Source organism: Desmodus rotundus, chromosome 5 (assembly GCF_022682495.2).
Source record: "Desmodus rotundus isolate HL8 chromosome 5, HLdesRot8A.1, whole genome shotgun sequence".
NCBI lineage: Eukaryota > Metazoa > Chordata > Mammalia > Chiroptera > Phyllostomidae > Desmodus > Desmodus rotundus.
In genome coordinates this window covers 106,789,244-106,816,736 of record NC_071391.1, presented here as the reverse complement: position 1 = coordinate 106,816,736, position 27,493 = coordinate 106,789,244, and the positions used below count along the sequence as shown (strand labels likewise).

Sequence of the window (27,493 nt, the reverse complement as noted above, 5' to 3'; positions counted from 1 at the left end):
AGCTCTATGACCGACCCTTCAGGGAGCAATTCCAATTGAACCTCCTAAATGTGCTTTTTCTTTGTTTTCTAGAGGTACAGCAGTAAACTGCCCACTTGGAACATAAATAAGGAGACTAGGATATACGTCAGTGTACCCCCAAAGTTTGCAGACTGTTAGCGTTCGTTCATCTGCCCTTATCTTCTCGATTAGTATCCTTTTTCACTTGTAAAGTGCTTGAGCAGAAATACAGAAATTACACTCATATCATTTAATCCCAACGATAACCCTGCACAGCAGCTTCCATTCTTATTTCCATTTTGTAGATGAGCAAACTGAATCTCCCAGAGGGAAGAGGCCTGCCCAGGACTACAGAGTCAGGCAGTAGTGGAGCTGACACGCGCACCTCTGATCACACACAGACTGAGGACACTATCACACCACTGTTGCTTCTGTGGCCACAACTCCTATCACTTGGCATCTTTTCCGGGAAGTTCCTGACAGTCCATTTCTCCTGGCATAGAGCTTTCCTTGACTGTAAGAGAATCAATGATTTTTGTTTCTCTTCTTGTCCCTGCACATATTACTATTTCCGCTCATAGTATATTATTGGGTGCCTTCCTAAAGATCTCATCTTGTAAGGATATTAGCAAAGTGGTTGTCAGGACAAAGGGTAACATTGTAATATTTGCACAGGTGAGGCCAAGCCTATAGGCACTGTGCATGGTGGAGGTGAGGGTGCACAGCCCAGCTGTGGCCACTTTGGAATCTCCCTGATGGTTGTGGGGTCTAGGCCAAGTGTCAACTCCCTCAGGACACCAATGTGTATCTTAGGCTGGTAGTGGCAATACCAGACCTTGGTAACTCCAACTATTGTAACCCTGATTCCTGTCCTGGGGATCCTCCTCTATCACTTCCTGCTCCCCTCAGAAATCCTACTCTGGCCTTGGCCTTTTGTTTCTTGGTACCCTCTTGTTGCCCTATCCACCACCTCTCTTAGTATCTGGAACGCTTCATAATAATAATCACCACAGCCGCCATTTCCTGAGGGTTTTCTAAGTGCCAGGCACAGAAATTAGGTAACTGAGTCCTAGAGACGTTACAGAAATTTGTCCAGGGTCACATCAATCTTAAGGTATAGATCAGCATGTCAAAAGAAATACAATTTGAGCCACACTTGTAATTTAAAATTTTTATTAGCCTAATTAAAATAAAATAAAAACAGATGAAATTAATTTTATCAGCCCTGGTTGGTATGGCTCAGTGGATTGAGTGCGCACCTGCAGACCAAAGGGTCGTCAGTTCAATTCACAGTCAGGGCACATGCCTGGGTTGTGGGCCAGGTCCCTGTTGGGTAGTGCTGGAGAGGCAACCACACATCGATGTTTCTCTCCCTCTCTTTCTCCATCCCTTCCCCTCTCTAAAAATCTTTTTTAAAAAGAAATTAATTTTATCAATTTTTTAATAAAAAAAGACATTAATTTTATCAATTTTTAAATTTAAGTCAATATATCCAAAACATTAGTCGACACGTCATCATTACACAGAATTACTAGTGGGATATTTATATTCTTTTTCTCATAAGTCTTTGAAGTCGAGTGTGTATTTTACTCTTACATCACATCTCTATTCAGACGAACCACATCTCAAATGCTGCACAACCACCGTGGCCAGTGGCTACCATACAGGACAGTGCAAGTGCACGTGGATCAAGATTTCGGACCCACCTCCACTTGGCCACATTGCCTTTCTACCAGTGGCAAGGAAGGGGGCAGCCATATTCTCTGTGAAAGCAGGCTGGTATTGTTCATCAAAATTCAGGTCCGCAAAATGTAATAATCTAATTGGGGATAAGATTTCACTATAAATTAGAATAAAATGTCTCAGGATGCTACAGAGGTCCAACCTTTATTAGATCCTGTAAAAGTATTTGTTAGAGTAGCTGATATTTCCCCTGGGAACTGCTACTTCTTCGGGGATGGGACAGGAATGTTTCTCTCCTTCTGCATGTCCCTGTTATTGTTCTGCTGTCTTAATAAACACCATCCAGGGAGAGTGGATTTTCTGTGACCTGGAGCCAGGTTGGTGGAGAAATCCTTCTCCCTGGGCCCCCTCTCTGATCCACAGGGCAGTTCTCTCACCTTTTCTGACCTGGCACACCAGCCCCCCACCCCCTCTCGTGATGGTGGCCCCTGAAGGGAAATGCAAGGCTGTGGAACTCTGGAAGGAAAGCGGGGGCTGGTTCACCGTCATCTCCCGAAGCACACAGTGGACAGTCCTTCGCTGCAGGCACCGTGCTAGGCACACTGCAGGTGCTCTACTTTTACTGCTCATCCCACCCCCTGAGGTCAGCCTTAGCACCTGCAAAACACAGACAGGTGAAGAGGTTCATTGAGGGTCATGCAATGAGTAACCTACAGCTTTCTGACACCTGAATCCAGGACCACAGCGTTCCAGACTTTGGGGAATTAGTGCTTTCTGCCCACCCACAGACATGGAACCAAGGGTTGTCCAGCAAGAAATGTTCATATCTGCTTTCTGCTTCCATGTGAACTGGGTCTGGCAGGGTGCTTACAGTTGACTGAATTCTCCAAAAACTGGGGTCAGACATTGGAACATAAAAAAAGAAGCTGGCTGCCCTTTCTATATCAGGGGTCTAGTCTCAGGAAACCTGGGAGGGCTGCTTCCTCTTTCTTTTCTGATTCCTGACAACTGAGAAGACTTTGGGTGCTGGGGAGTCCTGTTGCTTTAAGCTTAAGCCCTGGTTTGGGAGGAGACTGGGAGTACAGTGGAGGTGCCGCCTACCTGGGGGAACCTGAGTGAGGTGTGGCTGGAACAGCTCGGAATGCGAAGTGGGAGGGGGCGGGCTGAAAGTTGGAGAAAGCAGGAAGTGAACCCAGGGCAGCCGGGAGGAAACCAACTGGGCGAGTTCTGCTGCTGACAGGCCCGAGCTGCTGAGACATGGTGAGTGAGCTGGGAACTAGGAAGGGGCTGATTTTAAGACAAGCGAGAAGGGGTTGGGGATCAGGAAAGGGGAGTAAGTGGCAAGTTAGAGGGCCGGGCCAGTGCTGACTGTGACCTCTCTTTGACAACTGGCTGCAAATAGCCCTGAGCTGTCCAAGCTGGTGTTACTGCTCCTTTACTCCCTCCCCTGGCCTCTGTGCGGGCTTGGAACTGGGCTTCGGTGGGGGGTGGGGAATCCGAATTCCAGGCAAGGAGTTGCCTGAGGGGCCTTCATCTCCTCCGCCACTCTGCGCACCCGCCTTCCGCCCCAAGCCTGGTGTCGTGACATTCCTGGGCAGCGCCTCTGCTGTTCCCAGCGCAGATATCAGCCCAGCGAAGTAAGCTCTTCCGTAAGCCTTTCACTTTATCCCTATAGAGAAACCCAAAGAATTTGTCTCTCAGAGTGCAAGGAATTGGCCCCCTCTCTACAAACTTGAGCAAGAACTAAGGGTTTGTAAAAGAACTAGAAGTTGGTTATCTGTGATAATCTACTTTGCACCCACTCCCTGCCCTTGTGTCTGGAGATCCAGAGAAGGGAGGAGCTTAATAATGTTTTTCCCTCCTTATTCAAAAACCTTATCATGAAGCCTGAGGATGAAGTATTAAGCAGGGAGTACTTGACCTCCATTTCCCCCAACGCCCAGGCTGCTGTTTTTATTTAATATCTGCTTAACTGGTTATGGCTTGGTTTCTGCACGTGGTGCTGAGTGGGAGGGTAGGTTGAGGGGGGAAGCAGAAGTTTGTGGCGCAACGGCTCTATCATGGGGCCTTGTGAGGGACTTGGAGTTGGAGCCTGGCGGCTGGTTCTCTGGGTCACAACAATTAGGCTGCCCAGGAGGCCCCTGCCAGAGCAGCTCTCCAGCTGCCTGAAGAGAGGGAGGACTGGGCCAGGTGAGCGTGGTCTACTGGCCAGCGCAGGTGTTTTTGATGAGGACCCTGTGGGATCTGGGAATTGGTAAATAGTTGGGGGGAGGCGGGGTTCTGCGTTGTGCTATGCCAGCTCCATGCATTTCCTCTAACCCTCTTTGAGGAGCAAGGAAGAAGTGAGAGGGATTCAGTGCTGTGCTTCTCTTTATTGTTAGAGGCCCTGAGAGCCTGAAAAGAAGTTTGATCTAGTCTAGCATCACAGGCTTAAAAACGCGTTATTTATTTTTTGTATTACATTCTCTTTGTAAAGAGTTCAAGTGTTACAAAATGCTAAAGTCCATCTTAGACCTTCCTCTCCTCTGGCTTCTGATGCTGAGTCTCAGTTCCTCTGCAACTTGGCTTGATTAACCCCCTGTGTTGCTGCCCAGGAGGATGCCAGTGGAGGTGGAGGAAATGATCGAGTGCGGAACTTGCAGAGTGAGGTGGAGGGAGTCAAGAATATTATGACCCAGAATGTGGAGCGGATCCTGGCCCGAGGAGAAAACTTAGACCACCTTCGAAACAAGACAGAGGATCTGGAAGCCACAGTGAGATGGGGAACCCACTGGGGGCAAGAGAAAAGAGAAGGAGGGAAGATCTTAGAGAATTTGGGGGTTGGTGGTGGTGGGGGGCAAAACGAACAGGAGGGAAGTCTGCCTCTTTACCAGTTTTGGGAATTGATGTAAGCCGAGCCCCGGCTTCTGATGCTGTTCTACTCCACTGATATGTACTGGTCCAGGGAATGGGTCCAATAACTGGGGTTGGCGGCTGGGGCTGACCCATGGAGGCATTTTCTGAGACAGAGTAGTGAATACAAGCATTCTTAGGTAGTGAGTCCAAGCTTTTCTCCTATGAAATTGATTTTGAAGGCTGCCTCTGACAATCATTTGAACCTGGCCTCCCCAGGGCAAAATATTGGCTTTGGAAAATCCTCCTAGGGCCTTTGACCTTCTCCAGGAGTTATGAGTCGGGGGATGAAAAACTGGTAAAGGCTTGCTGAGTCATCTTTAAAAAGAAGCTGGGAAGAGCAGTGAAATTCTTTGATGGTGTCCTTTGCTGGCTGAAGGCTAGGATAGTGTCTCCCACACATCTCACTAGACCTCATTCTTCTCTCTCTCCAGCCAGGGGCCAAAGCCAGGTGCTCAGGAAGGGAGTAACTCTAAAGTTCCTTGTCCATGGGAAGACACTGGCTGCGGCTTTATGAGTCCTTCGTGTAATCTTGGGCATAGCTCCTTTGTCTCCCTGGGACTTAGTGCTTCTTTCCACGGCCTAACCTGGGGAGCATGGCCCAGTGAAACTTAGTTTCTGTGCCTCCAGTTTGGAGAGAAAGCACTTCCGCTCACTTCCAACCACCATATTCCCCTGGCCCCTTCTCCAACTTCTGAAGTCCCCACAGGGCAAGGAGTTATGGGACCTGGGGAGGTGCTGTCCTGGTCCCTGTCCCTCCCAAGGGGTGGATTGTGCTGCCAGTGTCACAACCTGGGTGTGAGCATGCATAAAGGTTCCTACACCATGCGTGACAGTGCGGGGTGAGAACAGAAGGGGGCAGGGAGGGGGCCGGCAGGGGGAGCCCGAGATTTCTAAATTTAAGCGTGGCCCAGCAGATGGTTATGAAAGTAGTGTATTTGGCAAGGTAGGGGGACAGGACACTTTCTATTTAACAGTCTGTTACCTCAACCTATCACTTAACTATTAGGATGTATGGCGTGTGGGTCTGTGTTTGTCCTTTCATTTCAGTGGGAGGAGGCACTGAGTCACTCTACCTTATTCCCTACAGTCCGAGCACTTCAAGACAACCTCGCAGAAGGTGGCTCGGAAGTTCTGGTGGAAGAACGTGAAGATGATTGTCCTCATCTGTGTGGTTGTTTTTATCATCATCCTCTTAATCGCGCTCTTCGTCTCTGGTGTCATCCCCTAAGTGACTTAGGGAGCCCCTCCCACCTTGCCCTCCTCTTCTTGGCATCCCCCCATGGTGGGCATCCAGAGGGGCCCTCCTTCCCATCAAACTCCACAGGGACTGCTGCTCAGTCCTCTGTCCCCTCACTCTGAGGTCCCTCTGCCACACTGTCTGCCCCAGGAAGAACCTTGGTCCCCCGCAAGGAGAGAGCTGGAGTGTGGCTGCATTTCGTGTGTCCTCAGAGTTGGTTGGAGAGACCCAGAGCATGTGGCTGGGACACTGATGGTGGCCGGTGGGCAATAAAGACCCTTCAGTATCCCTACATTTGTGAACATTTGTGAGGTGCTTTCTCCCTTTGCATTTGGTCTTTGGCCCTTTTCTCCCTGAGGACACCCTCTGGCTGAGATTCTCCCATTTATGTACCAAGCTGTTGGAGTGGGGGAGAGTGTAGTTTTGGAGAAGAAAGATGGAGCCTCCCTTTTGTTCTTTATTCCTCCTTGCTCCATTCACGATCATAGGTCTCAAGAACATTTTCTGGGAGCCTTGGCACATGGAACGTGCGAAACCTTCACAGCATTTGAGGATGGTATGCAAGACTCCTGCGTGTCCCCCTTGGGTCTTGCCGTTTTGCTTCATTACGTTTCTGATGGAAATGAGGCCTACCTGGGCAGAACATTCAGGAATTGGGTTAAGGGCCTCCTGGCGCTCCCATCATTACCCTTTCTCTTCCGTGGCCCTGTTGTAGTCCAGAGTCAGGGTCAGGGGAACTGGACTGCTTTTCCTTCTTGTGGTTCTGCCAATTCTATTTGTTTTTTGCCTGTTCCTGCCCTTCTGGGACTTAGCAGGGCTGCTGGGTCTCAGCTGTTCTCGGGGGCGAGCATCCCTCCCACAGGTCCTGTGGCTGAGCAGTCAGTAGCACAGGACAGGGCCTGTGCCTCTCCTTGCCCTGCGTGGTCAAAGGGACTCTGTCTTCGTGCCTCCCTCCTCCCCACCAGGTTCCACTGCCATTGTCACTCTTTCCAGTGCCCAGTCTGCCTTTGTTTGGGGGAAAGGCTTCTTGCTATCTCTGTCCCTATTTCCCCCATAGGTTTTCCAAAATTGAGAACAAATTTGGGGGAGGAGTGTGGGGCGGGCAGCATTGGGAGACAGGATTTGGGACTAGTACTGTACAAAAACTGGGGGGGAGGAGGCAAGCACAGAACAGACTCTCGGGCAGTCTTTGCCATGATGATGTCCATCCTCTGTCTCCTCGGGCCACTGCTGGACTCCAGGGCCAAGGAACTGGGGTGAAACCTCTTCTTTGGAACCCAGACTGTCCAGAATGGGGGTTGGGTTTGTGCTCATAGGGGATCAACCCGGGAGAGAGAAGACCTCAACCCCCTTCCTCAAGAGGGGCCACATATTTTATTCAAATTATAAGAGAAAGTTTATTTAGAAAGTTACAGAGTAGTAGAAGTGAGCCAGCTGGGCTGCCTAGTAGAAGTGAGCCAGCTGGGCTGCCCAGGCTCAGGAAATGAGTTACAGAAGCAAAAAAAAAAAAAAAAAAAAAAAAGGGGCCCTTGGGAAATGCGCCCCAGCGGAAGAAGAGCGGGGAGGGAAGGCCAAGAGGGGCCACATTGGAGGTGTCTGGGGTGGCATGGAGTGGGGCGAACGGGTGACTGTTGACTTCCCTGCAGCGCTGAGGAGAGGATGAGCACGGGAAGATCACCTCGGGAGGGCCATGGGGGCAGTAAGCACAGCAGCCTCACGCGTCCTCTGATCAGGGCGTGGCTGCATTTGCCCTCCTGGGAAATACAGAAAAGCTAGAGCTGGCACTTTCCCCATGACGGGTCTGCTTTTTAATGGAGGTGAAATTCACATAACATACCTTTGACTATTTAAAAATGTGCAATTCAGTAGAAGGTAACGCATTCATAATGTTTATCGTGAATAAACTTTTTTTAGTTTCAAACTTTGGGGGGATCTGTGTTTGGTTAAGGGTGAGATGCACTCACCAGGGTGGCAGAGACCCCCGCCTGGCTGGCTAAGGTGTCTCCAGGGCCGAGCAGTGCCTGACAATGGTGCTCAAACAGCTGCTTGTTGAGTGAGTGAATCGTGCCTCACCAAGTGAGCCCAATCTGTCTGATTTTGGATGCCGCCCTAGAGAGACCTCGCTGAGTGACCCCCCTGCGACCCCCCCCCCCCTGCACTGTGCCCATTTCATAGATTGGGCCCCGAGGTGTAGACCTGGTGCCAGGCTGCTCAGGCTCAGCCCCAGTGCAAGAGGCTGCGGAGTCGTCTGAAAGGTGGGTGGAGGAGGCACCCGAAGGACCCAGGTCGGAGTAGCAGACTGCTTTCGATTTTGGACTTAATATCCGCTGCTGGGGAAGGCGGGGCTCACCCCCCCTGTGCCCCGCCCTTCCCCGCCCCTCTGCTTCCTCTCAGCTTTGCTGTGGGATCCTCTGCCCGCAGAGGTGCTGGAGCAGCCGGACAGCCACTGCAGCAATGGTGAGGGCCCGGGCCGGGTGGGGCGGGCTGGGAGAAGGGCAGAGGGTGAGCAAAGTGTGTGCGACACAGGAGTCTGAGGGCGGCGGCGCTCCCGGGACCATAGGTCCACAGGCGAGGTACCACTCCAGGGACAGGGCTGGGGCTGGAGCCTCCACTGCCCTCGCAGATGGGGAGGGAAAGTGGAGTAAGCCCCATCGGCTGCCCCTGTCCCACGCTGGGTGAGTGAAACTTGGCTTGCACTTCCCTGAGTGGGAAGTGCAAAAAACCACCTTTCCTTAGTGGTTTTTTGAACATTGGTCTCGAGTCAGACCGAGGTCCTGGTGATGGCCACTTACCTGCTCTGTGATCCTGGGCAAGTCATGTAACCTCCCTGTGCCTCCTTCTCCTCATCTGTGAAGTGGGGTCAGTAATACCTACCTTGCTGGGTCCATGTGAGGTTAAAGGAGATAGAATGGCAGAGACCTACCTGCCGGGCACTCAGAACCCGCTCCTGAGAAGTGGTAGGTAACATGATGACCTCCAGCCCTTCCTGGAGCTGCGAGGAGTCAGGCCTGGCCCGGGGAGTTGGAAACCTGAGCAGATGAGGTGGTTGGAGATTGAGCCAGCACACGGCAGGCTTTTGGAAGGGGAAAAGAAAGATGTTTACTACCAAAGTTCCACTGAAATTATCAGAGTTGTGACACAGGCCTGACTCCCTCCTAACCCCTATCTAGGGACACATTCCTGAGATGAGTCATCCACCACTCCCGCTGCAGATTCTGGCCTCTGCCCTCTTTTGCCATCTCCAAGGCAAAGGTGTCAGGAACAGGTGGTGCCAGTTGCTGTCCTCCCTTCCCCTTGGGAAGATGGGCCCAACAGGAAACAGGCTTGGTGCTTTTAAGTTTCTGCTGTAGGGAAGCTGGCAGAGGTGTGATGGAAGGGCCTGGCTATGGGTTGCCATGCCTGGATGGCCTCATCTCCAGGGCTCTGGAGGCAGGAAGAGGAAGCTGGGCAGGAAGGTAGTGCTGAGCTCCAAGGCCATGCCAGGAAACTGAGGGTGGCTCTGAGAATGGGACAGATTCCAGAACCCACTTCCCATCATGCAGGGCAAGGGATCAGGCAGGGATAGGGGTGGGCTTCCAGCTGGCCCTTAGCAGTTGGGGAGAAGAAGCTCCTGAAATGAAGGCCGAGGGTAGGATAATTTATTGGGGGAAACTGGGACACTCGGACTCGCAGAGGTTGAGGCAAATAGTAGATCAGAGATTGGGAAGGGTACATTGGTCTCTCTCCCCGTCCCATCTCCTGTTCCCATTCCTCTGTTCTTTCATTCCTGCTCTTTCCCTTCCTTCTTCCTATCTCCCTTCCCTACCTGATTCTTCTTCCTTTCCCTTCTCTTTTCCTGTTCTCTGACTTACTCAAATCAAATATTTCTTGTTTTTCCTTTGTGCCAGACATGGTGGTGGACATCAGGGATATCAGAGTAGGAACAGTGATGGGAAAGATGGAAATAGAATGGGTAATGACGTGAATTCACTCATCTTATAGATAGTCCTCTTTCATGTGCTTCCCAAAGAATTTGGGTTTTGGCCTCCTTCACATGCAACAAGTTGGGATAACAGCATCAAAAGGCCTGGTGAGTCTTTAGCCATCCAGCTAAAGCATTTGGCCTCTCTTTGCCTACATTCAGTTTAGCACAAGTATTAAGAATGTGATCCTCGCCCTGGCCAGGTGGCTCAATTGGTTGGAGTGTCATCCATATACTAAAAGGCTGTGGGTTTGATCCCTGGTCAGGCACATACCTAGGTTGTGGGTTTGATCCTCAGTTGGGGCTCGTGCGGGAGGCATCCAATCCACGTTTCTCTCTCACATCAATGTTCTCTCTTGCCCTTCCTCTCTCTCTAAAATCAATAAACATATCCTCAGGTGAGTATTTAAAAAAAAATGTGATCATTGAAAAAGAAAAAGAATGTGATCCTCAGAGTCTGTGTTGGTTCAACCCCCAGGACTTCTGCTCACTCGCTCTGTGACTCTGAGTGGGCGATTTACCCCCTCTGAGACTCAGTTTCTTATAAAACTGAGATAATAGTAATGTCCCCATTGGGTTGTTTTTGCAGATTAAATGAGATAAAGCTAACAGAAAGCTAGCAACACTGCTTAGCTTTAGAGTAGTGTTCACTGAGTGGTGGCTGTTATTATGGTCACCACATGCCACCTTCTCAACAGCCTGTAATGCAGGGGTGTCAAGCTCATTTTCACCGGGGCCCACATCAGCCTCACAGTGGCCTTCAAAGGGCAGAATGTAATTTTAGGGCTGTACAAATGTAACTACTCCTTAACAGTTAAGTGAGAGCTCGGCTCTGCCGCTGGGTGGAAACAAGGTGCTGGGCCAGATTCAGCCCGCGGGCCTAGTGTTTGCCACCTGTGCTGTAGTGCCTGATGGAAATAAACTAGATGCAGGTTCTCAAAGGCCCATGTAAAGTTCTGTATGTAGGTTAGAAACAAGGGCACACGTTTACCATAAGAAGGAGCTTGCTTGGCTGTATATTTTGTAAAAACATCTAAAAGGGTTTTTTGAGCATAAGTATTGTGCAGTTCTTGGGATGTGACTGTTTAAAAAAAAAGAAAAAGAAAAAAGCTGGCCCTGGTGTGGCTCAGTGGAGTGAGTGCAGGCCTGCAAACCAGAAGGTCACTGGTTCGATTCCCAGTCAGGTTCCAGATGGGTTGCCGTCCAGGTCCCCATTAGGGGGTGTGCAAGTTTCTCTCCCTCTCTTTGGTCTTCCTTTCCCCTCTCCCTAAAAGTAAATAAATGAAAATTAAAAAAATAAAGCTGGGGAAAGTTGGACTACTATTTATTGAGCATCTAGTGTGTGTCAGGAATTGAGCTATGCACTTTATTTATTATATGTCGCATGTCTTAGCAAACATTGTGGTAGACATTATTGTCACCATTTTATAGATGAGGAAGTGGCAGGTCAGAAAGGTCACGTCCTCAGTCTTCAGTCACTCTGCTGGCGAGCGTCAGAGGCAGGAGTTGAAGGGACCCAGGGCTGCAGTGCAGAGCCCTGATCTAGTCTCTGAGCTCAGGTGAGGAAGGAGTTGATACACCTGGTCGCTGCGCAGGTCCATCTCACCACTGCCATGACAGTTAGAATAGGGTTTCTTAGGCACTAACTTAGAGCAGAGACATGAGAGTTAGGACAGGGAGATTTTGAGAACTTCGTTTTTAGAGGAACTAAGGGCATTTGGCCTGGAGAAACCTGGGGGGACATTTGAGCATTGAAGGAGGGGAACTCTGTAGAGAGGGTCACTGTCTGTCATGAACATTTCATGTATACTTGCCACCCTCTGGCTGGCAGCATACTGGTGCTCCCCTCTCCCCCTGGCTCAGCACCTCAAGCCCTTCAGGCCCCTGGCAGGGCTTGGCAGTGCCTCTCTCCCCTCCCCATCCTCTTTACATTCTATGTTCCCCCCAGCCTGGTGGACATTTCACACCCTTGCTGATGGCACTTCTCGCCCCTTCTGGCTGGCCTCTCTGCTCTAAGTTTTCTCACTTCCATCCATGCCAGTCTGCCACCAACAGAGAAATTATCTGAAACACCTCTACAATGTCGCCCTTGGCTCAGAAACCTATGCTAGCTCTTGTTCTAATCCTGCCTCCAAGTGATCTTCCTCTTCTTGACTTCTGCAGCTTTCTTTGGCCCACCCTGCCCCTCTACCTTTGCCTTCTGCCTGGTGCTTTGCTGTCCTGAGTGTGTCTCTGTCTCTCCATGCCCAGGATGCCCCAGTGCCACCCATCCTTCAAGGGCTCACCCCACCCTGTCTATGGAGGTTCTCGGGAAACACCCCTCTGCAGGCAGCTCTAACACTCACTCTTTGTGTCTCCCAGTGTAACTCCTCACTCTTCTCTAATTGTGTCATACGTGTCTCTTTCCTCAGCCTTTAGGTGTCTTCCTAAGAACAGGTACTATTCATTCAGAAAATATTTTCCACGTGGCTCTGTGTGCCAGGCACTAGTCCGAATTCAATGTGGTAGCAGGCAGCTTGGCCTTGACTGTGGTTGATACTTCCTTCCACATCCTGTAGTTCTTTAGCTGAGTGGGGCCAAGGAGGGCTAGAAACTTGAGCCTGAGGCCTCCATGTTTTTGGAGCGGATGTGTTCTTTTTAGGCCTGGACCTACCTTGAGTCCAGGTAGGCCTGGCATCCAGTGGGGGAAGGAAGCTGCAGATTGCAGTGGGAGGCATGGCCAGCTCTCCCAGAGAATATGACCCGATGCCACCCCAAGTTGGAGAATAAAATAATAACAGCTGTAGCTTTCAGAGTAGAAAAAATAATATCCAAGATCCCACTGATCTCATAGTGATTCTCATTTTTAAATCTTTGTCCATTTCCAAGTTTTTGCCTTGGATGATTTGAATGTGGGGAATGCTTGTACTGCTTCTAAGTGAGAGGCTCTGCCCTGGCTGGTGTGGCTCAGTGGATTGAGTGCCAACCTGCAAACCAAAAGGTTGCCAGTTCGATTCCTGGTCAGGGCACATGCCTGGGTTGCAGGCCAGGTCCCCTGTTGGGGCATGTGAGAAGCAACCAATTGATGTTTCTCTCACACATCAATATGTCTCTCCCTCTCTTCCCCTCCCTCTAGAAATAAATAAAATCTTAAAAATAAAGTGAGAGGCTCCAAATAATAGGACCTTGTTGAATAATCTACTCGTCATAATAGTATTGATGATTGTTGACTCAGGAACAGGTAGAGACAAGTACAGCTTCCCCGCTCTCTTTATTACCCCTCCTTGTTCCTCAGTTACTACTTTTCCTGGCCTGTGAGCACACTCATCTGCCATGGTTTGCTGTCTCCTTTGGAGACAAATATTGCTTTTCTAGCTCGTGAACAAATATTGACCTGCTTGGGTTTCAGATGCTACCCCTTGAAATTCCTGCTGGGTTAGATAAACACACGGGGGTAACAGCTCTCGAGAGTAAGTTGCTATTGGATAGGCTGTAATGCAGCTGACACACTCACTGAGTCCTTGCAATGGTCAGCACTGTGCTGGCCCCCTGGGACCCTGATTCCGGGTGGACAGAGGAAGGGCACTGGTCCCTGGCTTCCCTCTGGGAGCCTGTGGCCCAGTGGGGAGGTTGGAATCACAAACCGGGTAGCTTGTGTGTAAAGCACCTTCAAGGATCCTGAATGAAGATTCTTGCCTGAGTAGGCGGTGGTCCTCCGTGACCACCGTATCCGTTCCTTTTCTGTGGTTTTAAGTGGAATTCAGTCTAGTGCCAAAGTGTCTGCAGCAGACAATGGGCAATATGTTTTGGCAGGAAAGGGAGCTTGGCCAATGATCTGTGGGGAGGAGATGAGAAGAGGGATGGGCTGTGGGGGGTCTAGACTGGGAGGAGGGAATTGCTGTAGTGTGTTAATCCTCTTGTATTCATCTCCCTGACCTGTCCCTTGACCTGCTCCTGGACCTTCCACTCTCCCCAGGACCTCCTGCCCCAGGTCTCTCTCAGTTGCATGTGTCCAAAGCCCAGTTTCTTTCTTGTTTGTGACCCAAGCTTTTTTTCCTCTCCCTGACCTTTCAGCATCCTGAAGCTTGGACCCTGCACCCCCCTTCTCAGTCCTTTGAAATGAGCTGGGTAATTTTGTCAGTTAGGACCGCTGCCCAGGCTGGGGGATCCAGGACTTGATCTCATCTGTGTGAGTTGGACCCCAGTGAAGACCCTGGCTAGCTGGAAGGCTAGAGGTCAGAGTCCAGGAAGGCTGAGATTCCAGGCAGAAAGGGAGTCAACTTTGAGCATTGACGTAGGAGCAGGTTAGGCCACAAGACAGAACTGGCTTGGCCAGTCAGAGGCCAGAGGAGGGAGATCTGATCTCAGTTTGTGTCTGTGGATTAGGCAGAGACTATGATGTGTGATGGTCCAAAATTTCCATTCTAGCTCAGTGGGGTAGATTTTTCTTTTTGGCCTCTAGCCAAGTGGCTTGGTTCTTTCCTCTTTGCTAGGGGAAGCCATAGGGCAGGTGTGCACTTGTTAGAGGCCATCCTAGAGCAGGTGAACAAAGTGTTTCCTTTGTGGGAGGGTGGGGGTCTGGGAGGGTCCCATCCTGGGGCACCTTAGAGGAAGCTGAGATGCTGGAAGCCAAGGCTGGCCTAGGACCTGCCTTGATGGGCAAGAAGAGGGGCCTGCGAGAACAAGGTGAGCCATACACACTCGGGAGGCCTGCCCTTTACTCTACACACATTGTATGCTTACACGAAAGAGCTGTTTCCCCAACCAGACATTACACACACGTGCGCAAACACATACACGGTGGGAGCAAGGAGGCCTCTAGGTCTCAGGACCAGATGAGGGCCAGGTTGGGGCTTCATTCAGCTCTGACCTTGGTCTTGGTACCCAGGCAGGGAAAGAGTTGGAGCGGTGCCAGCAGCAGGCGGACGAGGTGACGGAAATCATGCTCAAGAACTATGACAAGGTCCTGGAGCGCGAGGGGAAACTGGCGGATCTGGAGCAGCGTTCAGACCAACTCCTGGACATGGTGTGAGGCCTGGGGGAGCAGGGAGGTGGGGAGGCTAGGAGGAGCCATCAGAGGGAGCTGTTAGGCTATGCTCAGGGTCTCCAGGCCCTTGCAGGGACCTGAGGGCCAGTGTGGGGCCTATGGGTTTCTTGAGGCACCCCTAGCCTAAATATGCAATGGGTAGGCCTTAGTTTGAAGCTGTGGAGCTTCCTAAAGATTGAGGACTGACATTGTTAACTAGGGGTGAACCCACAGGGCTGCAAGTCAAGGGCTACACCAGTGTCCGAGACCAGGAGTCAGGTCGGGAGGATCCCAGGGCAGGCTATGTGGGGAAAGGGAGCATGCAGATGGAAAGGATGTGGGAGGAGACTACATCTTGCTGGGGTGGGGTTGGGGGGAGCTGGCTCTGGGGCTCTGTGGAACCACTAACTCCCATCCTGTGTCTGGGGGTATCCACAGAGCTCAGCTTTCAGCAAGACAACCAAGACCCTGGCCCAGAAGAAGCGCTGGGAGAACATCCGTTGGCGTATCTACCTGGGGCTGGTGGTGGGCGGTGGCCTGCTTATCATCCTGATTGTGTTGCTGGTCATCTTTCTCCCACAGAAAAGTGAGGGTGGCAGTGCCTCACAAGGCCAGGGTGCAGGTACTGCCTCGAGGCCTGGGGACTGACCCAGATGGGCCTGGAGGAGAAGCCAAATGGCCACAGTGACTGGTTCTGGTCTCCAAAGAACCTTGGCATTTGCTCCTACCTGAGCCACCACAGTGAGCGCCCAAGGGCAGCTCCGAAGTGTGCACCTTTCATCTCCTATCACGCCACACACTGGCCCTTGAGGGCAGCCTACTGCACTGGCCGTGCCAAGATTGCCCCACTTGGAGCTCAGTAAATGCTGCTGCTTGGTTAAAAGCTGCTGTTTGGTTAACAGCTGGTGTGTGTGTGTGTGTGTGTGTGTGTGTGTCTTTGAAGGTCTCTGGTTGGTTCATTTTGCTCTGCCTTTACCCTTCAGGCTGCTTAAAAAGGCTACCAACCGAAGGGCTCCATTCTTGGGAAGTGGCCCCTTCCTCTCATTTCCTTACTTGATCCGACCCTACAAAGACAGGTGTAAAGGCACAACTGCCCCCAAACAAGACCGTGCAAGTGTTGCCCTCTGAGCTTGTTTCTCTGAGAATGAAATCTGTTATTATTCATTCTGGGGTGGCTCAGAGGTCCAATGGCACTCCAGATGGGATGACAAAGAGGAAAGCACTTCAGAGATTTTTATATCACGAGGCTCTCACCTTCGGATAGACTTTTTGTCCTCTGATCACTTCCTCCTCCCCAGTTTCTCTGCTCATGGTTTTCCTCAGGCTTTATATCAGATCACGGATGAGGCAGGCGGCAGTGGGAACAAAACGGGTCAGTGTGGTGCCATGATGCAGTTACAAAGGACGGCCCGGGATTTACCCTGTAGGAGAGAATTTGGATGCTCTGGCTGGAGAGCTCAGTTGGTTGGAGTGTCGTCCCGATACACCGAGGTTGGGGGTTTGATTTCGGGTCAGGGCACATGCAAGAAGCAGCTGACCAATGAATGCATCAATAAGTGGAACAACTAACTGATACATAGCCCTGGCTGGTGTGGCTCAGTGGACTGAGTGCCGGCCTGTGAACTGAAGGGTTGCCAGTTTGATCCCCGGTCAGGGCACATGCCTGGGTTGCAGGCCAGGTCTCTGGTTGGGCGCGTGTGAGAGGCAACTGATCGATGTAGCCCTCACGTCAATGTTGCTCTCCCTCTCTTTCCCCCTTTCTTCCCCTTTCTCTAAGAAGTAAATAAATAAAATCTTTTTTAAAAAGATAAAAATAAAAGATACTTTAAAGAAAATAGAGAATTTGAGCTTTTTAAAGCTCCAGGGCCAAATACAGCCAAGTAGGCAGTGACTTCAGGGCCACAGGAAAAAAAATTTGGGTAAAGGCCACAGAAAAAGGAAGGAAGCCCTACTAAAACCTCAAAACCGCGGAAACACGGTAGCACATTCCTTGGGCTACTTAACTGCATTTCCAACTCAAGTGGGAGTAGGAAAGTGAATTCAGGGTCAAGGATGGAAGAGAAGTTCCTTATTAGGTAGACAGAGGGCTGTTGACAGAGGAACAAGGAAAAACCCAGGAGCTGCTTGGACCCCTCACAGAGCTCATGATTTCAGAGGCAGAATAGTGAGAAGCTAGGAAAATTCCTTGGCAAGTGGAATGGGGAAGCTGAGACAGACAGCTGCACAAGCTGACTGAACAATTTATAGCCAGGTACAGAAGGTCACCAGGTTGGAATGCCGCAGGTGCCTAGCAATGGGCAAAACTGGTGCCAGACCTCATCCCCAGGGTGGCCTTTCTTTCCCTGGCATATCACTGGCCATGCAATTTAGACAACCCCCGCCCCCTCTTACCTTTCCTCCCTAGAGAAAACATCTAGGACTCAATAGCATTGCAGCTCCAGGCCCAGAAAGCAGCAAAACCAGGTGGCAGGTCAGGATCAGTTTCGATGACTAATGACTCCTGGCCCAATTAATAGAGACTGTGACCTTGAAAGGGCACACCCGGGGAAGCTGATGAATATTCTATTGAGATCCTTCCCTAAGACCTCCCCTAAACTCCCAGCCTTTAAAACCCTTAAGACGAAGGATCCAGCACACACTCTCCCTTCTGGCCCGTGCTTTTCTCTTCCTTCCCCCCATGGGCGTGCATCTCCTGAACTCTAAGGGACCCCATGAGACTTGCAACCAGGGTAGCAATGGGCAGCAGCAGCTTGTCCCGAGCTAACCCCTCTGAGCCTGTCCCCAAGGCCCCCCTTTTCTCTGACTCTCCAGTGAGCTAAAAGCAGCCCTGCCTTGGCTCACTTCTTTCCCATAATGTTTCTAGGGAGCCAAAGCAGCCCTTCCTGGGCTCTCTTGTTGCTTCTTCTATCCTAAGCCCTTCCTTGTTTCACTGTCCCCTGCTTTAATAAACACACTCTCGAAAATCACCTGGACTTGTGTTGTGAAGTCTTTCCTGCACGAGTCAAGAACCCACAAGTTATAGGCTGGTCCGAGGCAGACTCACTCTGAGCTGGCTCCTGACCTGTGACACTTCCACTGGGCTCACTACCATCTTCCTTCCCTGAAAAAGATGGAGGACAGCACTTGGCCTTCACTTAGATACCATCTGAACTTGGGCAAGCCACTTCCCTCACCTGGGTTTTATGTGTGTAAAAATGGATAACGACACTTAGCTCCAGGACAATCATGAAGATTATTTGTACTGTGTGTAAAATATCCATACATCGGTGAAGGTTCTAGATGCCAAATAAATGGTAGCTATCATCCAAATCATTTAGTGCTCAACTCTGCCTCATGTTAGAGTCACACATAGAACTTACAAAAATACCACACCCAGGCCTAGATTAGTTAAATCAAAATCTTTGAGGGTTAAGTATCAGACTATTTTTCCCCTCTGAAGCTGCAACGTCTCCTCCAGGAGATTCATGGGTAGCCAGGGATGCAAACTACTTATTTAAATCAAGCCACTACAGGAGCTAGGGGAGAAGTTAAGCAGTGGGCCTAAGGTCACACTGATAGTCTCATGAGCTGGAAAGGCCCCAGGTTCCCCAGCAGGTATCCCTCTATTGGTTGGGGAGGTTTGCCACCTACCCTTTATTTTTGTGCTAAAACAAAAGAAATGAGCAGAAAGTTTTGGGGTTTTTTTTTGGGGGGGGTCGGTTCGGGGAGGAATCAAGCATCAACTCCTGAACCAACTAGAACTCAGGGGTTCATTAATGCCCGGTGGGTCTTGGGTAGAGCAGCGAAAAGTGCCCTGACTCCGGGCTCTTCCGCTGGTCTCTTAGACCCCCTGAGCCCCGGGCCAGCGTCTCCTTTCTGAGACCTTCAGCATCTGCACCGCTAAGGCACTCTGAGCCACAGAACTGACCGGGGACCCCAACAGCCCACTTAGCTTTTCAGGACGCTGTGGGATCGGTCTAACGTGACTCCCACGTACCTATCCACTCTAGTCCCAGACTCAAAAGTTTTGTATTCAGCCCTGGCCCCTGCTATTGGCTTTTGCCTTTGGTCACCTGACTTATTTGAGCCAACGAGAGATGAGAAAATGAATACTTCCGCTTTCTGTTCGCCTAATGAATTACCGTGCCCACCTTTCGGATGCTATGATTGGCCATCTTCTCTCACCTCGCCAGTTTATTGGCCAGTACTGAGAAAACGTAGTCCGCAGGGTCCGAGGGCTGCTGTGTCAGACAGCTGGGCTGCCATGGCGTCCTACTTTGATGAACACGACTGCGAGCCCACCGACCCCGAGCAGGAGGCCCGAACCAACATGCTGCTGGAGCTCGCGAGGTGGATGGGCGAGGCTGGGAGGTGGGGCCAGGCAGCAGGTTTCTGGGTTGGGGCTGGCTGGAAAAGACGGATTATCTGGGGTAGCAGATTCTGGGGAGGACAGATGAATGATCTGGAGAGTTAGTCGGGAGGCCAGATTTGAGGGAAGTCGATAATTTGAATCGTCCTTGGGCCTCCCGGTTAAGGGGATTCTGGGAAAGACTGGGTGGAGTAGGGGGAGTCGGTGACGGGAGGGCTGCGGGCTCTAGGAGGCGCGGGAGGAGAGCCATGGGGGCGGGGTAGGGGCCGTGTAGGTGTGAGTAGCTACTTTGCTTCGGAACACCAGGCACACCGACACTGCCACTTGGCATCTGGCTTTACCAGGTCATTCCTGGGTGGCCCGAGTAACTTCTCTGAGCCTGTTGCCTCAGATGTAAAATGAGAATAAACAACCTGCGTGCTTGAGGTTGTCTGATAGCAGCTGTAAACCATTTCTCACTCTGCTTTTAATCTAGTGAGCACTACCGATTGGGGCAGCTAATTACCACTAGCTGGACAAGGTATTTACCTGTTGATGCCGAGTGTATTTTGGAGGCAAGGAGGAAGTATAGTTTTCTTTGATTCTGACCTTGCGTCTTTCTTTCCAGGTCACTTTTCAATAGTATGGACTTTGAAGGCTTGGGATTGGTAGTAGATTGGGATCACCACCTGCCTCCACCTGCTGCCAAGACTGTGGTTGAGAACCTTCCCAGGACAGTCATCAGGGGCTCTCGGTCTGGTGAGAACACTGTTTCTGTTCTTTGGGGCAGGGCCGCCAGACCCCTTCCCCCACAGTCCCTCTCAAACCAGACTGTGCACTGGCCCTTCAGTTTTCCAGGCCAGGTTGGGGCTAGTGTCCTTTAGGAGTGGGAGCTGGGAGGTGGGGCGTGTAGCAGCTGTCCTGATCAGCACTCCCTCCTAAAGAGCTCAAGTGCCCCGTGTGTCTTTTGGAATTTGAGGAGGAGGAGACTGCCATTGAGATGCCTTGCCACCACTTCTTCCATTCCAACTGTATTCTGCCCTGGCTGAACAAGGTACTGCTTCCTTTCTCCCAGCCCTCACTCTGCCCAGTTTTTAAGCCCCTTTCTTTTTATGAAGTGTGGGGAACTCAGAGAAGAAGGGTCAGGGTGAGAGCTGGGAGCAGGGGATGGATATTAGCTTCTAAAGATCAGACCTGGGCTGGTACCCTGTTTTACCCAGTGTTTCACTCCCATTTTACCCAGACAAATTCCTGCCCCCTCTGCCGCCATGAGCTACCCACAGATGACGAGACTTACGAGGAGCACAGACGAGATAAGGTAGGAGCTGGTGGTAAGTGGAGGGAGTGGTAATAGGGCTTCCTCAGGCTGTTCTTGATCTCCCACCTCAGCATGCCTGGGTAGGTCTTGGGTCTCTGACTCTGGCTGTGTTCCCCATGACTTTGGTGAGGGGCATCTCATATGTCAGGGGCCTGAAAACAGTGAGAGCTAGTTCCATCATAGCTGCCCCATCCCTTCACCTACAAGCCCTCAGATATGGCCCCTGCCTCTTTCCTTCAGGCTCGCAAGCAGCAGCAGAAGCACCGACTGGAGAACCTGCATGGAGCCATGTACACATGAGGCGGCTGGGGCTGAGCAGCGGTCCTCCACATCTTCCTCTTGCACCCTGAATCCTCATTAAAGGTTTCTTTACCTACCCTGCGACTGCATTGCTCACAGGCCTGGGCAGGGGTTCTGCAGCCTCCACGAGGGCCTTACTACTGGGGAAGGTGGGCCTGGACTGCAGAAGACACTAGGACACACATCCTTCCCTGCCAAGCCTGCTGGCCTGAGGGCAGTGGAACCCAGGTCAAGAACCTGGCCACTGGACGGGCTAGGGCTTGGGCCTATGTGTTCATGGCTGGAAAGCAAAATGTGTCATGGTCTGGCACCCAGTAGACATTTAAAGATGCATCCCTCTCCCCCTATAATTTTTAGTCAACCATGGGATCCCAGGCATTTTCTTCTTGCTTCTAACATTTTTAAAGCTGCTCTTTACACAACCTTCCGCACCCCCATCCCCTTATACTAAGGAATCAAACTTCAAACCAGACTTTGAGTGGGGGAAGGAAGTGTGGAATGATCAGATCAGTTCTTTAAACTGCTTAAAAGCCCAAACAGGGTTTCAAGCTCTTGAGTATTTGGCTAGCACCTGCCATCCTTTATTTCTGGTAGCCCTACTCTCAGAGTACTGGGCACTCGGGACGCTTCCTAGGGGCACCGTTTTCCTCCCATTCTTTCCTAGGGAAAGCTGACCTGAATCAGGCCCTCTGACTCTGCAGAACAGACTACAAACATGCAAATTAGAATTCTTTTAATAGATATGTATATATATAAAAGTACTAAAATACCCACGTGGTTCTGCTGTGTTATTTGCCCTAAAAAATGTAAGGGGCAGAGTGAAGAATCCCAGGGCCCAAAAGTGGGCCTTCCCACATACTAAGGTGTGGCCCCCTCCCCCCAGCACTTCTATCCTTGCTGTTCCCAGCCCCCAATTCCTGCAGCACAAAACCCCAGTGGTCTGGCCTTGGCACTGGGGAATAGAAGGCACCTGAAGGGTTGGCTGGGTGACTGAGGATATGTGACCTTTAAACATAAAAACGGTGGGGAGTGGGTCATGCACAGCTCAGGCAGCTGCCAGGGCCCACTCCTCTATGGCACAGGTGGGTGTGGGATGGCCCCTTGTACAGGAACAAGGAAGCCTATATCCCAACAGAACACTTTCTCAAAACTGTTTTTGGTACAAAATAAATGCAAAGACATAGGTGGGGAGCAGTGGAGGCTGGGCCAGCCACCCTCCCCAGACTTCAGATCATGGCTATGCTCTCAGGGGCACAGTTGAGGTGAGTGGAGGTGCTAGTGCTCCCGGAGGACTTGCAGGCCCGGCCAGCAGGCTGCAGTGCAGCCACCAGTGTCTCTGAGGAGACTGCCCCAAACTCATAGCAGAAGGTGCCGTAGAAAATGAGGATGTCGATGACAAACACCCACTCGCACAGGGCTGCCCCGTGCTGCAGCTGAGAACTCTCATGGATGAAAAAGACGCCGCCTGGAATGGGGCTAAGGAAAGGTCCAGTAGGATGTGTGGGGGACTGGCAACACACCTGCCTTCCCGGATATGTAACTACGCTGGGGCAAAGGACTAGGCCTGACATCTCAGGAGAGGGAGTGGAAGACCACACTGGGCAGTGTTATCTGGAAGGCATGCCATTCTCCCCCAGTCATCTTGGGTGAGAAAGGGCTGGGCTATCTTGGAAGGATACTGAGGATCAGGACGACAAAGGCGATGGCTGCCAGCACAATCCTCAGGTAGGCCATAGCCAGGTCCTGGGGGGCAGTGGCCCCATGGTAGGAGAGGACACAGTGCAGGCAGACAAACAGCAACCCAGCCGGGAAGGCCACACCAGCTCCGATGTAATGCAGAGACTTAGCATGATCCACCTGGGCCCAGAGAGAAGGCTCATCAGTGGAGTAGCCCTGCTCCTCTACCCACTTCTTAGCTCTTCTTTCTCTTCCTCCTTTTTCCCCCAGGCCCTGCTTCCCTCACCCCCAACCCTGAGGGGCTGCCTCTGTGTCTTGGGTCAACCCTCAGGAGACTGAGGGTCCCTGCAAACAGCTGTACCCTTTTAGGGGGAGTTCAAGAGGTGGACAGGTGGGTCTACCTGAAAGTTTCCGACCACCACAAGGCCTGCAGCATTGGTGCAGCCTGTGATGAGTGTTGTGGTGTTAATCCAGGAATGCCGACTCTGCTCCAGGAGCTGCCCGTAGAGCAGGAGGCAGAGCAGGGCCACTGGGGAAGAAGAGCATGGGTGGAGCCTGCTAGCTCTCACCCCTTCAGACACACTGAGAGCCACAAGGGAATAGGTGGGTGGGTGGTGAACTGGGTTTCCTCAGGTTCCTCAGCCATCAGGATGGCTATGTGGGAGTCAGCCTCTGGCCTTCACGGAACAGGGATAGAAGTGGCCCCTCTTGCTTTAGCCCTTGGTTGGGTGGGCTGTGTTGAGCAAGGGCTTTCTGGGCCCTTCCTGGGGGCTGGGTGTGGAGGGGTGGGATGGATTGGGCTGGCTAGGGGGGCTAAGGGCACAACTCACCCATGAAAGCACCCACGTTGCCAATGAGGCTGAAGAGGCAACTCTCTGGGGGGTATGTGCCGCACTTGCTGAGGGGAGGGGGGCAAGGACAAAGTGAGATAGGGGCAGGAGCACCAGAGGGCCCCCCTTCTGGCCCACTTGCTTTCTCTGTGCTTGATTTAAGCCACTGATTTATGAGAAGGGCCAGTGTCTCTCACAAACTGGTCCCAGGCTGGCACTCCCTCCCCTCCAAATAAAGCAGAGCTTGTGTGCGCCAAGTTAGGAAGTGCCCAGGATTGCTGGGCAGGCCCCGAGACTCCTTGGACTCCCCAAAACTATTGAGGCCTGTAGCTGGTCTGGCTGTCCTTGAGCCAGATCTTGGGTTGGGCAATCAGAGGGCTTCAGCTTAAATCTAGCTACCTCTACTTAACAGCTGTGTGACCTAAATGGATGACATACCTCAATTTCAGTTTCCTTGCCTATAAAATAGTGAAAACAATAGTTGCCTCAGTGCTGAGAGAATTAAATGGCGTTATTCAGGTAAAGCGTTCAGCACAGTGCCTGGCACACAGTAACTGTCAAGGAGCACTGTTATTAAGTGCTCTTATATAATTATTATTCCTGGGAGACCCTTTGGGACTGGCCTTTGCTTGATGAGGGGCTTGGCTGGGAGTCTATCAGTGCCTTGGATCTCTCTGAGCTGCCCAGTTCCCAGGCCTTACCTGATGAGGGGGACATCGTCCAGGGTGCAGCAGGTCTTGGGACCCCCTTGCTCAGTGGGGTCAGGAGAGCAGGACTCGTTGTAGGACCTGGAAGGCAGGACAGAATAGATTGGGGGAAATGGGTTCCCCTAACCACTTGGCCTTTACTTCAGAGACCACCCTCCCAGACCTCCTCCCTTATCAGGGAGTAGGAGAGCCCACCTCCTAGGGCCTGCCTGAGACAGAAGCCAAAGGGGCGAAGGGATGGTGGGAAGCAGGTAAGTGGGCACAAAGCCATGCCTGGGGAGGGGCAGGCGCGCCAATGTCAAAGAAGAGCAGTGAGGCCCAGGGTCTCCGTCTGGCTTGCAGCAGCCCCGGCCCAAGAGGGAACAGAGATGAAGGGAGCTTTAGAGTGAAGCTGTCTGCAGAGTGCGCCATACCAGTTCTCCACAGGGCACACGTGGCGGTTCATCACGGCCATGGCATACCTGTGGGAGCAGAACTGTCACCCACGACCCTCCCAGCTAAGCCCAGCCTTCCCCCACTGACCACTGTCTTTTCCCTTGATTCTGGCCCCATTCAGCCTCATTGTCCTAGCTAGGGATTCAAGCTGAGATAGCCCTGAGGCCTGATGCCACACTAGAACCCACAGCAATGGCCACAAACTAGAGGATCTCTGCAAGTTGCTCTAACTAGCAGAAGGTCTGTTGGGGCCACCTTGCTGGACAGCAGTGGTGCCAGCTTGTCCCAAGGGACTGACTGTGTGCCCAGGCACCAGGCAAGACTTTGGAGACAGAGTGACCCTGGGTATCACCCTGGAGCCTGCAGCAGGACAAGGGACTTTGTGTGTCCCATCAAGCTCCTGGCTAGGTCCTGTCCCTGGGCCCATTTTGTTCCCTTGCTGTCTCCCCCTCCCCCTCTTTACTTACACAGTCCATAGGCCCGTGATGGAGAATGCTGACAAGCTGACAGGAAGGAGGATCCAGGCGGTCATGAGGGGGGGGAGCCAGGGTGGTAGTGGTGTGGGAGGGACGGCAAGAGGTAGGTGGGGAGGAGGGGGCAGGACCAGCTACCTTAAGATACTTCTCCAAAACCATCAACTGCCCCAGCCTGGTGGAGAGAGAGGGGTCAAAGTCCAGGGTCCAGTGAGTGGCTAAAGCCGGTAAGGGGCGGCGGTGTTAGGGCATCACCTGATTCGGGGCACCCACTGGAGCTCGGAGTACCCACACCGAGGCAATTTGGGCTCAGCCCCCATCAGAATGTGGTGGCACCCACCGGGGCCTCCGCGCCCAACCCAAAAGCCACCGTCTTGCTCAGGGACTCAGGCGGCGCCATAACATCTGCACAGGTAGTAGTCACCGTCCCTCGCCCGAGGAAGTCGGGCTGGAAGCCATGCTACACTTAGGACGGTCTAGGGGCCAAGTCGAAGAAAGCCTGGAGGGGGTCCAGGCCCCGTAGAGGGTCGGCCACACGCAGGCAACCACGCGACTACCGCACCCCGGGGAAGGGCGGGATCAAGCGGGAAGCCCTGCCCGGCCCGCGTGGGCGCCTGGAGCCTGTGGCCAGCGAGTCTCCGGACCCGGGGAACAAGCCTTCCTCGGTGATCTTGGGGGTCCTGAGAAGTAGGGGGCCCAGTACGCACCTCCCCAGAGCGCCCTGTGGCTGCCGCGCACTACTCAGCCCCTGCGTGGCGCCGTCCGGGGCTGCGGCCCTCAAAGCGGCCGTGCAGGTTTAAAGGGCCGGCGGCCACGCCCCCACCCTAGGCCGCGCGGCGCCGCACCGCCCGCCGGGACCTGGAGTCCGTGCCCCGCGGGCCCCGCGCTCTGCTTGGGACTACAAATCCCGAGCCCCTGCGCAGAGACCCGGTCCTACGGGCGTGCTGCCCAGCCTCGGGGACCCGGGTACGAGGACTCCAGCGGCCGCTGTAACTCCGAGATTCCCAAAGGATAGTCGGGTTTCCCGTTCCTGCGGTGGAAGCTTCGGGAGGCGGGAAGGGGGGGCGGTGCAGCACCTTCCAGCTCCACCTGTGATCGTCATCGTGCACGTGGCTGGAGGTAGCCTCCCTCCGCCGCTGGGCACATTCCGCGGCCTGGAAGGGCAGACAATTGAGACTCGGGGTCATCTCCCTCCTCGTGGTGCCACGTGCTTGCCTCTGTCCCAGGCTGGGTGTCCCGCAGAGAAGCCTTAGCTCTTCCTTAAGGTCAAGCGCCCATGATTTGACTTATACTTCCATGGACGCAGCAAATTCTGGAGGACGCTACTTTCACCGGATACATTTTCAAGGGTACAAGTACACATAGTACTACTGTCCAGAAGTCAGTGTCCAAAATGTATTATTCCACCGCTCAACACTTAACTTGAAACACGGCAGCAGAGACCAATGGGCATCCATTCTAAGTAGACACACATGGCCAAGTGTTGGTATGCAACAGAGGAAGGTGGGAGACCCACAGCAATTTAAGAAAAGGAATAAATTACCTACCAGCTTCACCCAAACCTATAGGGCAAGAGTGCCCTAGTGGTTCTTTTCCTAGTTAAAAAGGCAGAATACTTTGAACATACCAGAAGGGTGCCTGGAACTCTAAAAGGAAGGCCAGCATCTGTTGGGAGCTTTTGTGAGAGGACACTAGCGCCAACAAATCATTATCTTAAGAGCATGGGCCCAGGCTGCCAGGAGGCAGGGGGTTGTGAAGTTCCACAGCTCCCAGTAGGTGAGGCAAAGGTAAAACTGCCCAGTACTGTGAGGGAAATGAAGCAGAGAAGCTGGAAAATGACTTGAAAAAAGAAAGCTTTTTGGATCCAGTTAAAAATGGAAAGAGGAAATCTGTTGGGGAGACCTTTTCCAAATCACATCAGGACAAGTAGTGGAAGCATGGCTGTAGAGTGATTACAAGATGACCAGGCTGACCGGACCAGTGGGGTGTAAAACTCAGTCCAGCTGCTGCTGGCTGTATGCGGTGCCCCAGGACAAAGGGGTCTCTCTTTCGAATTCACAGAGAGGCTCCATCTTCTTGCACAGGCCCCTTTTTCCTCTTCTGCCCAACGGTGCTATGAACCCTCACCATTTCCTACTTCATTAGTAGCTTTGCCATTCTTAATCAACACTTACTGTTTCTTACTGATCGGGTTTGTGTTTCTGTCCAACCTTTATCATGGGGTTGGCCTGAGAGGCCTAGTCAGGTTCTAAACTGGCTGTTTTAACATAAAGTGGGTAGACAAGCACTGTAGGGCTGTGACAAGATTTTGACTTAATATGACATTATGAGTAGTCCTTAAAATAGAATTATCCCCCAAAATAGAGCTCCCTGTGACTGAAAGGCTCTTCATGTGTATAGTCAGTAAGGGGGGAGTCAAGTATCAGACAAGAAGTAGGACCAGATGTCTTTAAAAGTCCCTTCCAGCTCTAAAGCCACATGAGTCTAGATGTTATGTTCCCACCAGGACAGTTCTTAAAATAGGCTAAAGCAAGAGATAAGATTTCAAATGCTGATTCTGTGGTGCTGAATGACATCAGGGGCAGGCATTTAACCTTCACTTTCCTTACATACACAAGTGATTTCACAACTCTTGGCAAAAACAG

At 52.0% G+C, this 27,493-nt stretch overlaps 4 protein-coding genes across 7 annotated transcripts; 3 read left to right on the top strand and 1 right to left on the bottom strand.

The window, feature by feature from the left end:
- Positions 1-2,720: 2,720 nt before the first annotated feature.
- VAMP8 (vesicle associated membrane protein 8) lies at positions 2,721-6,107 on the top strand. Its single transcript, XM_024558526.4, has 3 exons — positions 2,721-2,943; positions 4,278-4,436; positions 5,666-6,107. The coding sequence occupies exons 1-3, from the start codon at positions 2,941-2,943 to the stop codon at positions 5,804-5,806; spliced, it is 303 nt and encodes a 100-aa protein (XP_024414294.1). The 5' UTR covers positions 2,721-2,940; the 3' UTR covers positions 5,807-6,107.
- A 2,064-nt stretch (positions 6,108-8,171) lies between these two features.
- Positions 8,172-17,747, top strand: VAMP5 (vesicle associated membrane protein 5). The gene is made up of 3 exons (XM_024558538.3): positions 8,172-8,272; positions 14,644-14,781; positions 15,220-17,747. The coding sequence occupies exons 1-3, from the start codon at positions 8,270-8,272 to the stop codon at positions 15,427-15,429; spliced, it is 351 nt and encodes a 116-aa protein (XP_024414306.1). The 5' UTR covers positions 8,172-8,269; the 3' UTR covers positions 15,430-17,747.
- A 1,241-nt stretch (positions 17,748-18,988) lies between these two features.
- Positions 18,989-20,803, top strand: RNF181 (ring finger protein 181). Its single transcript, XM_024558583.2, has 5 exons — positions 18,989-19,110; positions 19,737-19,867; positions 20,053-20,162; positions 20,352-20,426; positions 20,667-20,803. The coding sequence occupies exons 1-5, from the start codon at positions 19,025-19,027 to the stop codon at positions 20,724-20,726; spliced, it is 462 nt and encodes a 153-aa protein (XP_024414351.1). The 5' UTR covers positions 18,989-19,024; the 3' UTR covers positions 20,727-20,803.
- Positions 20,804-21,444: 641 nt separating this feature from the next.
- Positions 21,445-26,000, bottom strand: TMEM150A (transmembrane protein 150A). Of its 4 annotated transcripts, none has more exons than XM_045193767.2 (8): positions 25,925-26,000; positions 24,843-25,023; positions 24,354-24,401; positions 23,935-24,021; positions 23,234-23,301; positions 22,805-22,974; positions 22,406-22,583; positions 21,445-22,191 (listed from the first exon to the last, which is right to left on the bottom strand). In XM_045193767.2, the coding sequence occupies exons 2-8, from the start codon at positions 24,905-24,907 to the stop codon at positions 21,953-21,955; spliced, it is 855 nt and encodes a 284-aa protein (XP_045049702.1). In that variant the 5' UTR covers positions 24,908-25,023; positions 25,925-26,000; the 3' UTR covers positions 21,445-21,952. The 4 variants fall into 4 exon arrangements, with proteins under 4 accessions (XP_045049702.1, XP_045049703.1, XP_024414348.1 ...); XM_045193768.3 differs by lacking the exon at positions 25,925-26,000 and adding an exon at positions 25,707-25,908; XM_024558580.3 differs by lacking the exon at positions 25,925-26,000 and adding an exon at positions 25,556-25,700.
- Between the last annotated feature and the right edge of the window lie 1,493 nt (positions 26,001-27,493).

Coding starts and splice junctions, on each gene's coding strand:
- RNF181 (XM_024558583.2), top strand. CDS start 19,025: ATGGCGTCCTACTTTGATGAACACGACTGCGAGCCCACCGACCCCGAG. Junction 20,163..20,351: donor TTCTGCCCTGGCTGAACAAG/GTACTGCTTCCT, acceptor CATTTTACCCAG/ACAAATTCCTGCCCCCTCTG. Junction 20,427..20,666: donor AGGAGCACAGACGAGATAAG/GTAGGAGCTGGT, acceptor TCTTTCCTTCAG/GCTCGCAAGCAGCAGCAGAA.
- VAMP5 (XM_024558538.3), top strand. Junction 14,782..15,219: donor CAGACCAACTCCTGGACATG/GTGTGAGGCCTG, acceptor GGGTATCCACAG/AGCTCAGCTTTCAGCAAGAC.
- VAMP8 (XM_024558526.4), top strand. Junction 4,437..5,665: donor CAGAGGATCTGGAAGCCACA/GTGAGATGGGGA, acceptor TATTCCCTACAG/TCCGAGCACTTCAAGACAAC.
- TMEM150A (XM_045193767.2), bottom strand. CDS start 24,907: ATGACCGCCTGGATCCTCCTTCCTGTCAGCTTGTCAGCATTCTCCATC. Junction 22,584..22,804: donor TGGTGGTCGGAAACTTTCAG/GTAGACCCACCT, acceptor CTCTGGGCCCAG/GTGGATCATGCTAAGTCTCT. Junction 22,192..22,405: donor CTTTGTCGTCCTGATCCTCA/GTATCCTTCCAA, acceptor GCCCCATTCCAG/GCGGCGTCTTTTTCATCCAT.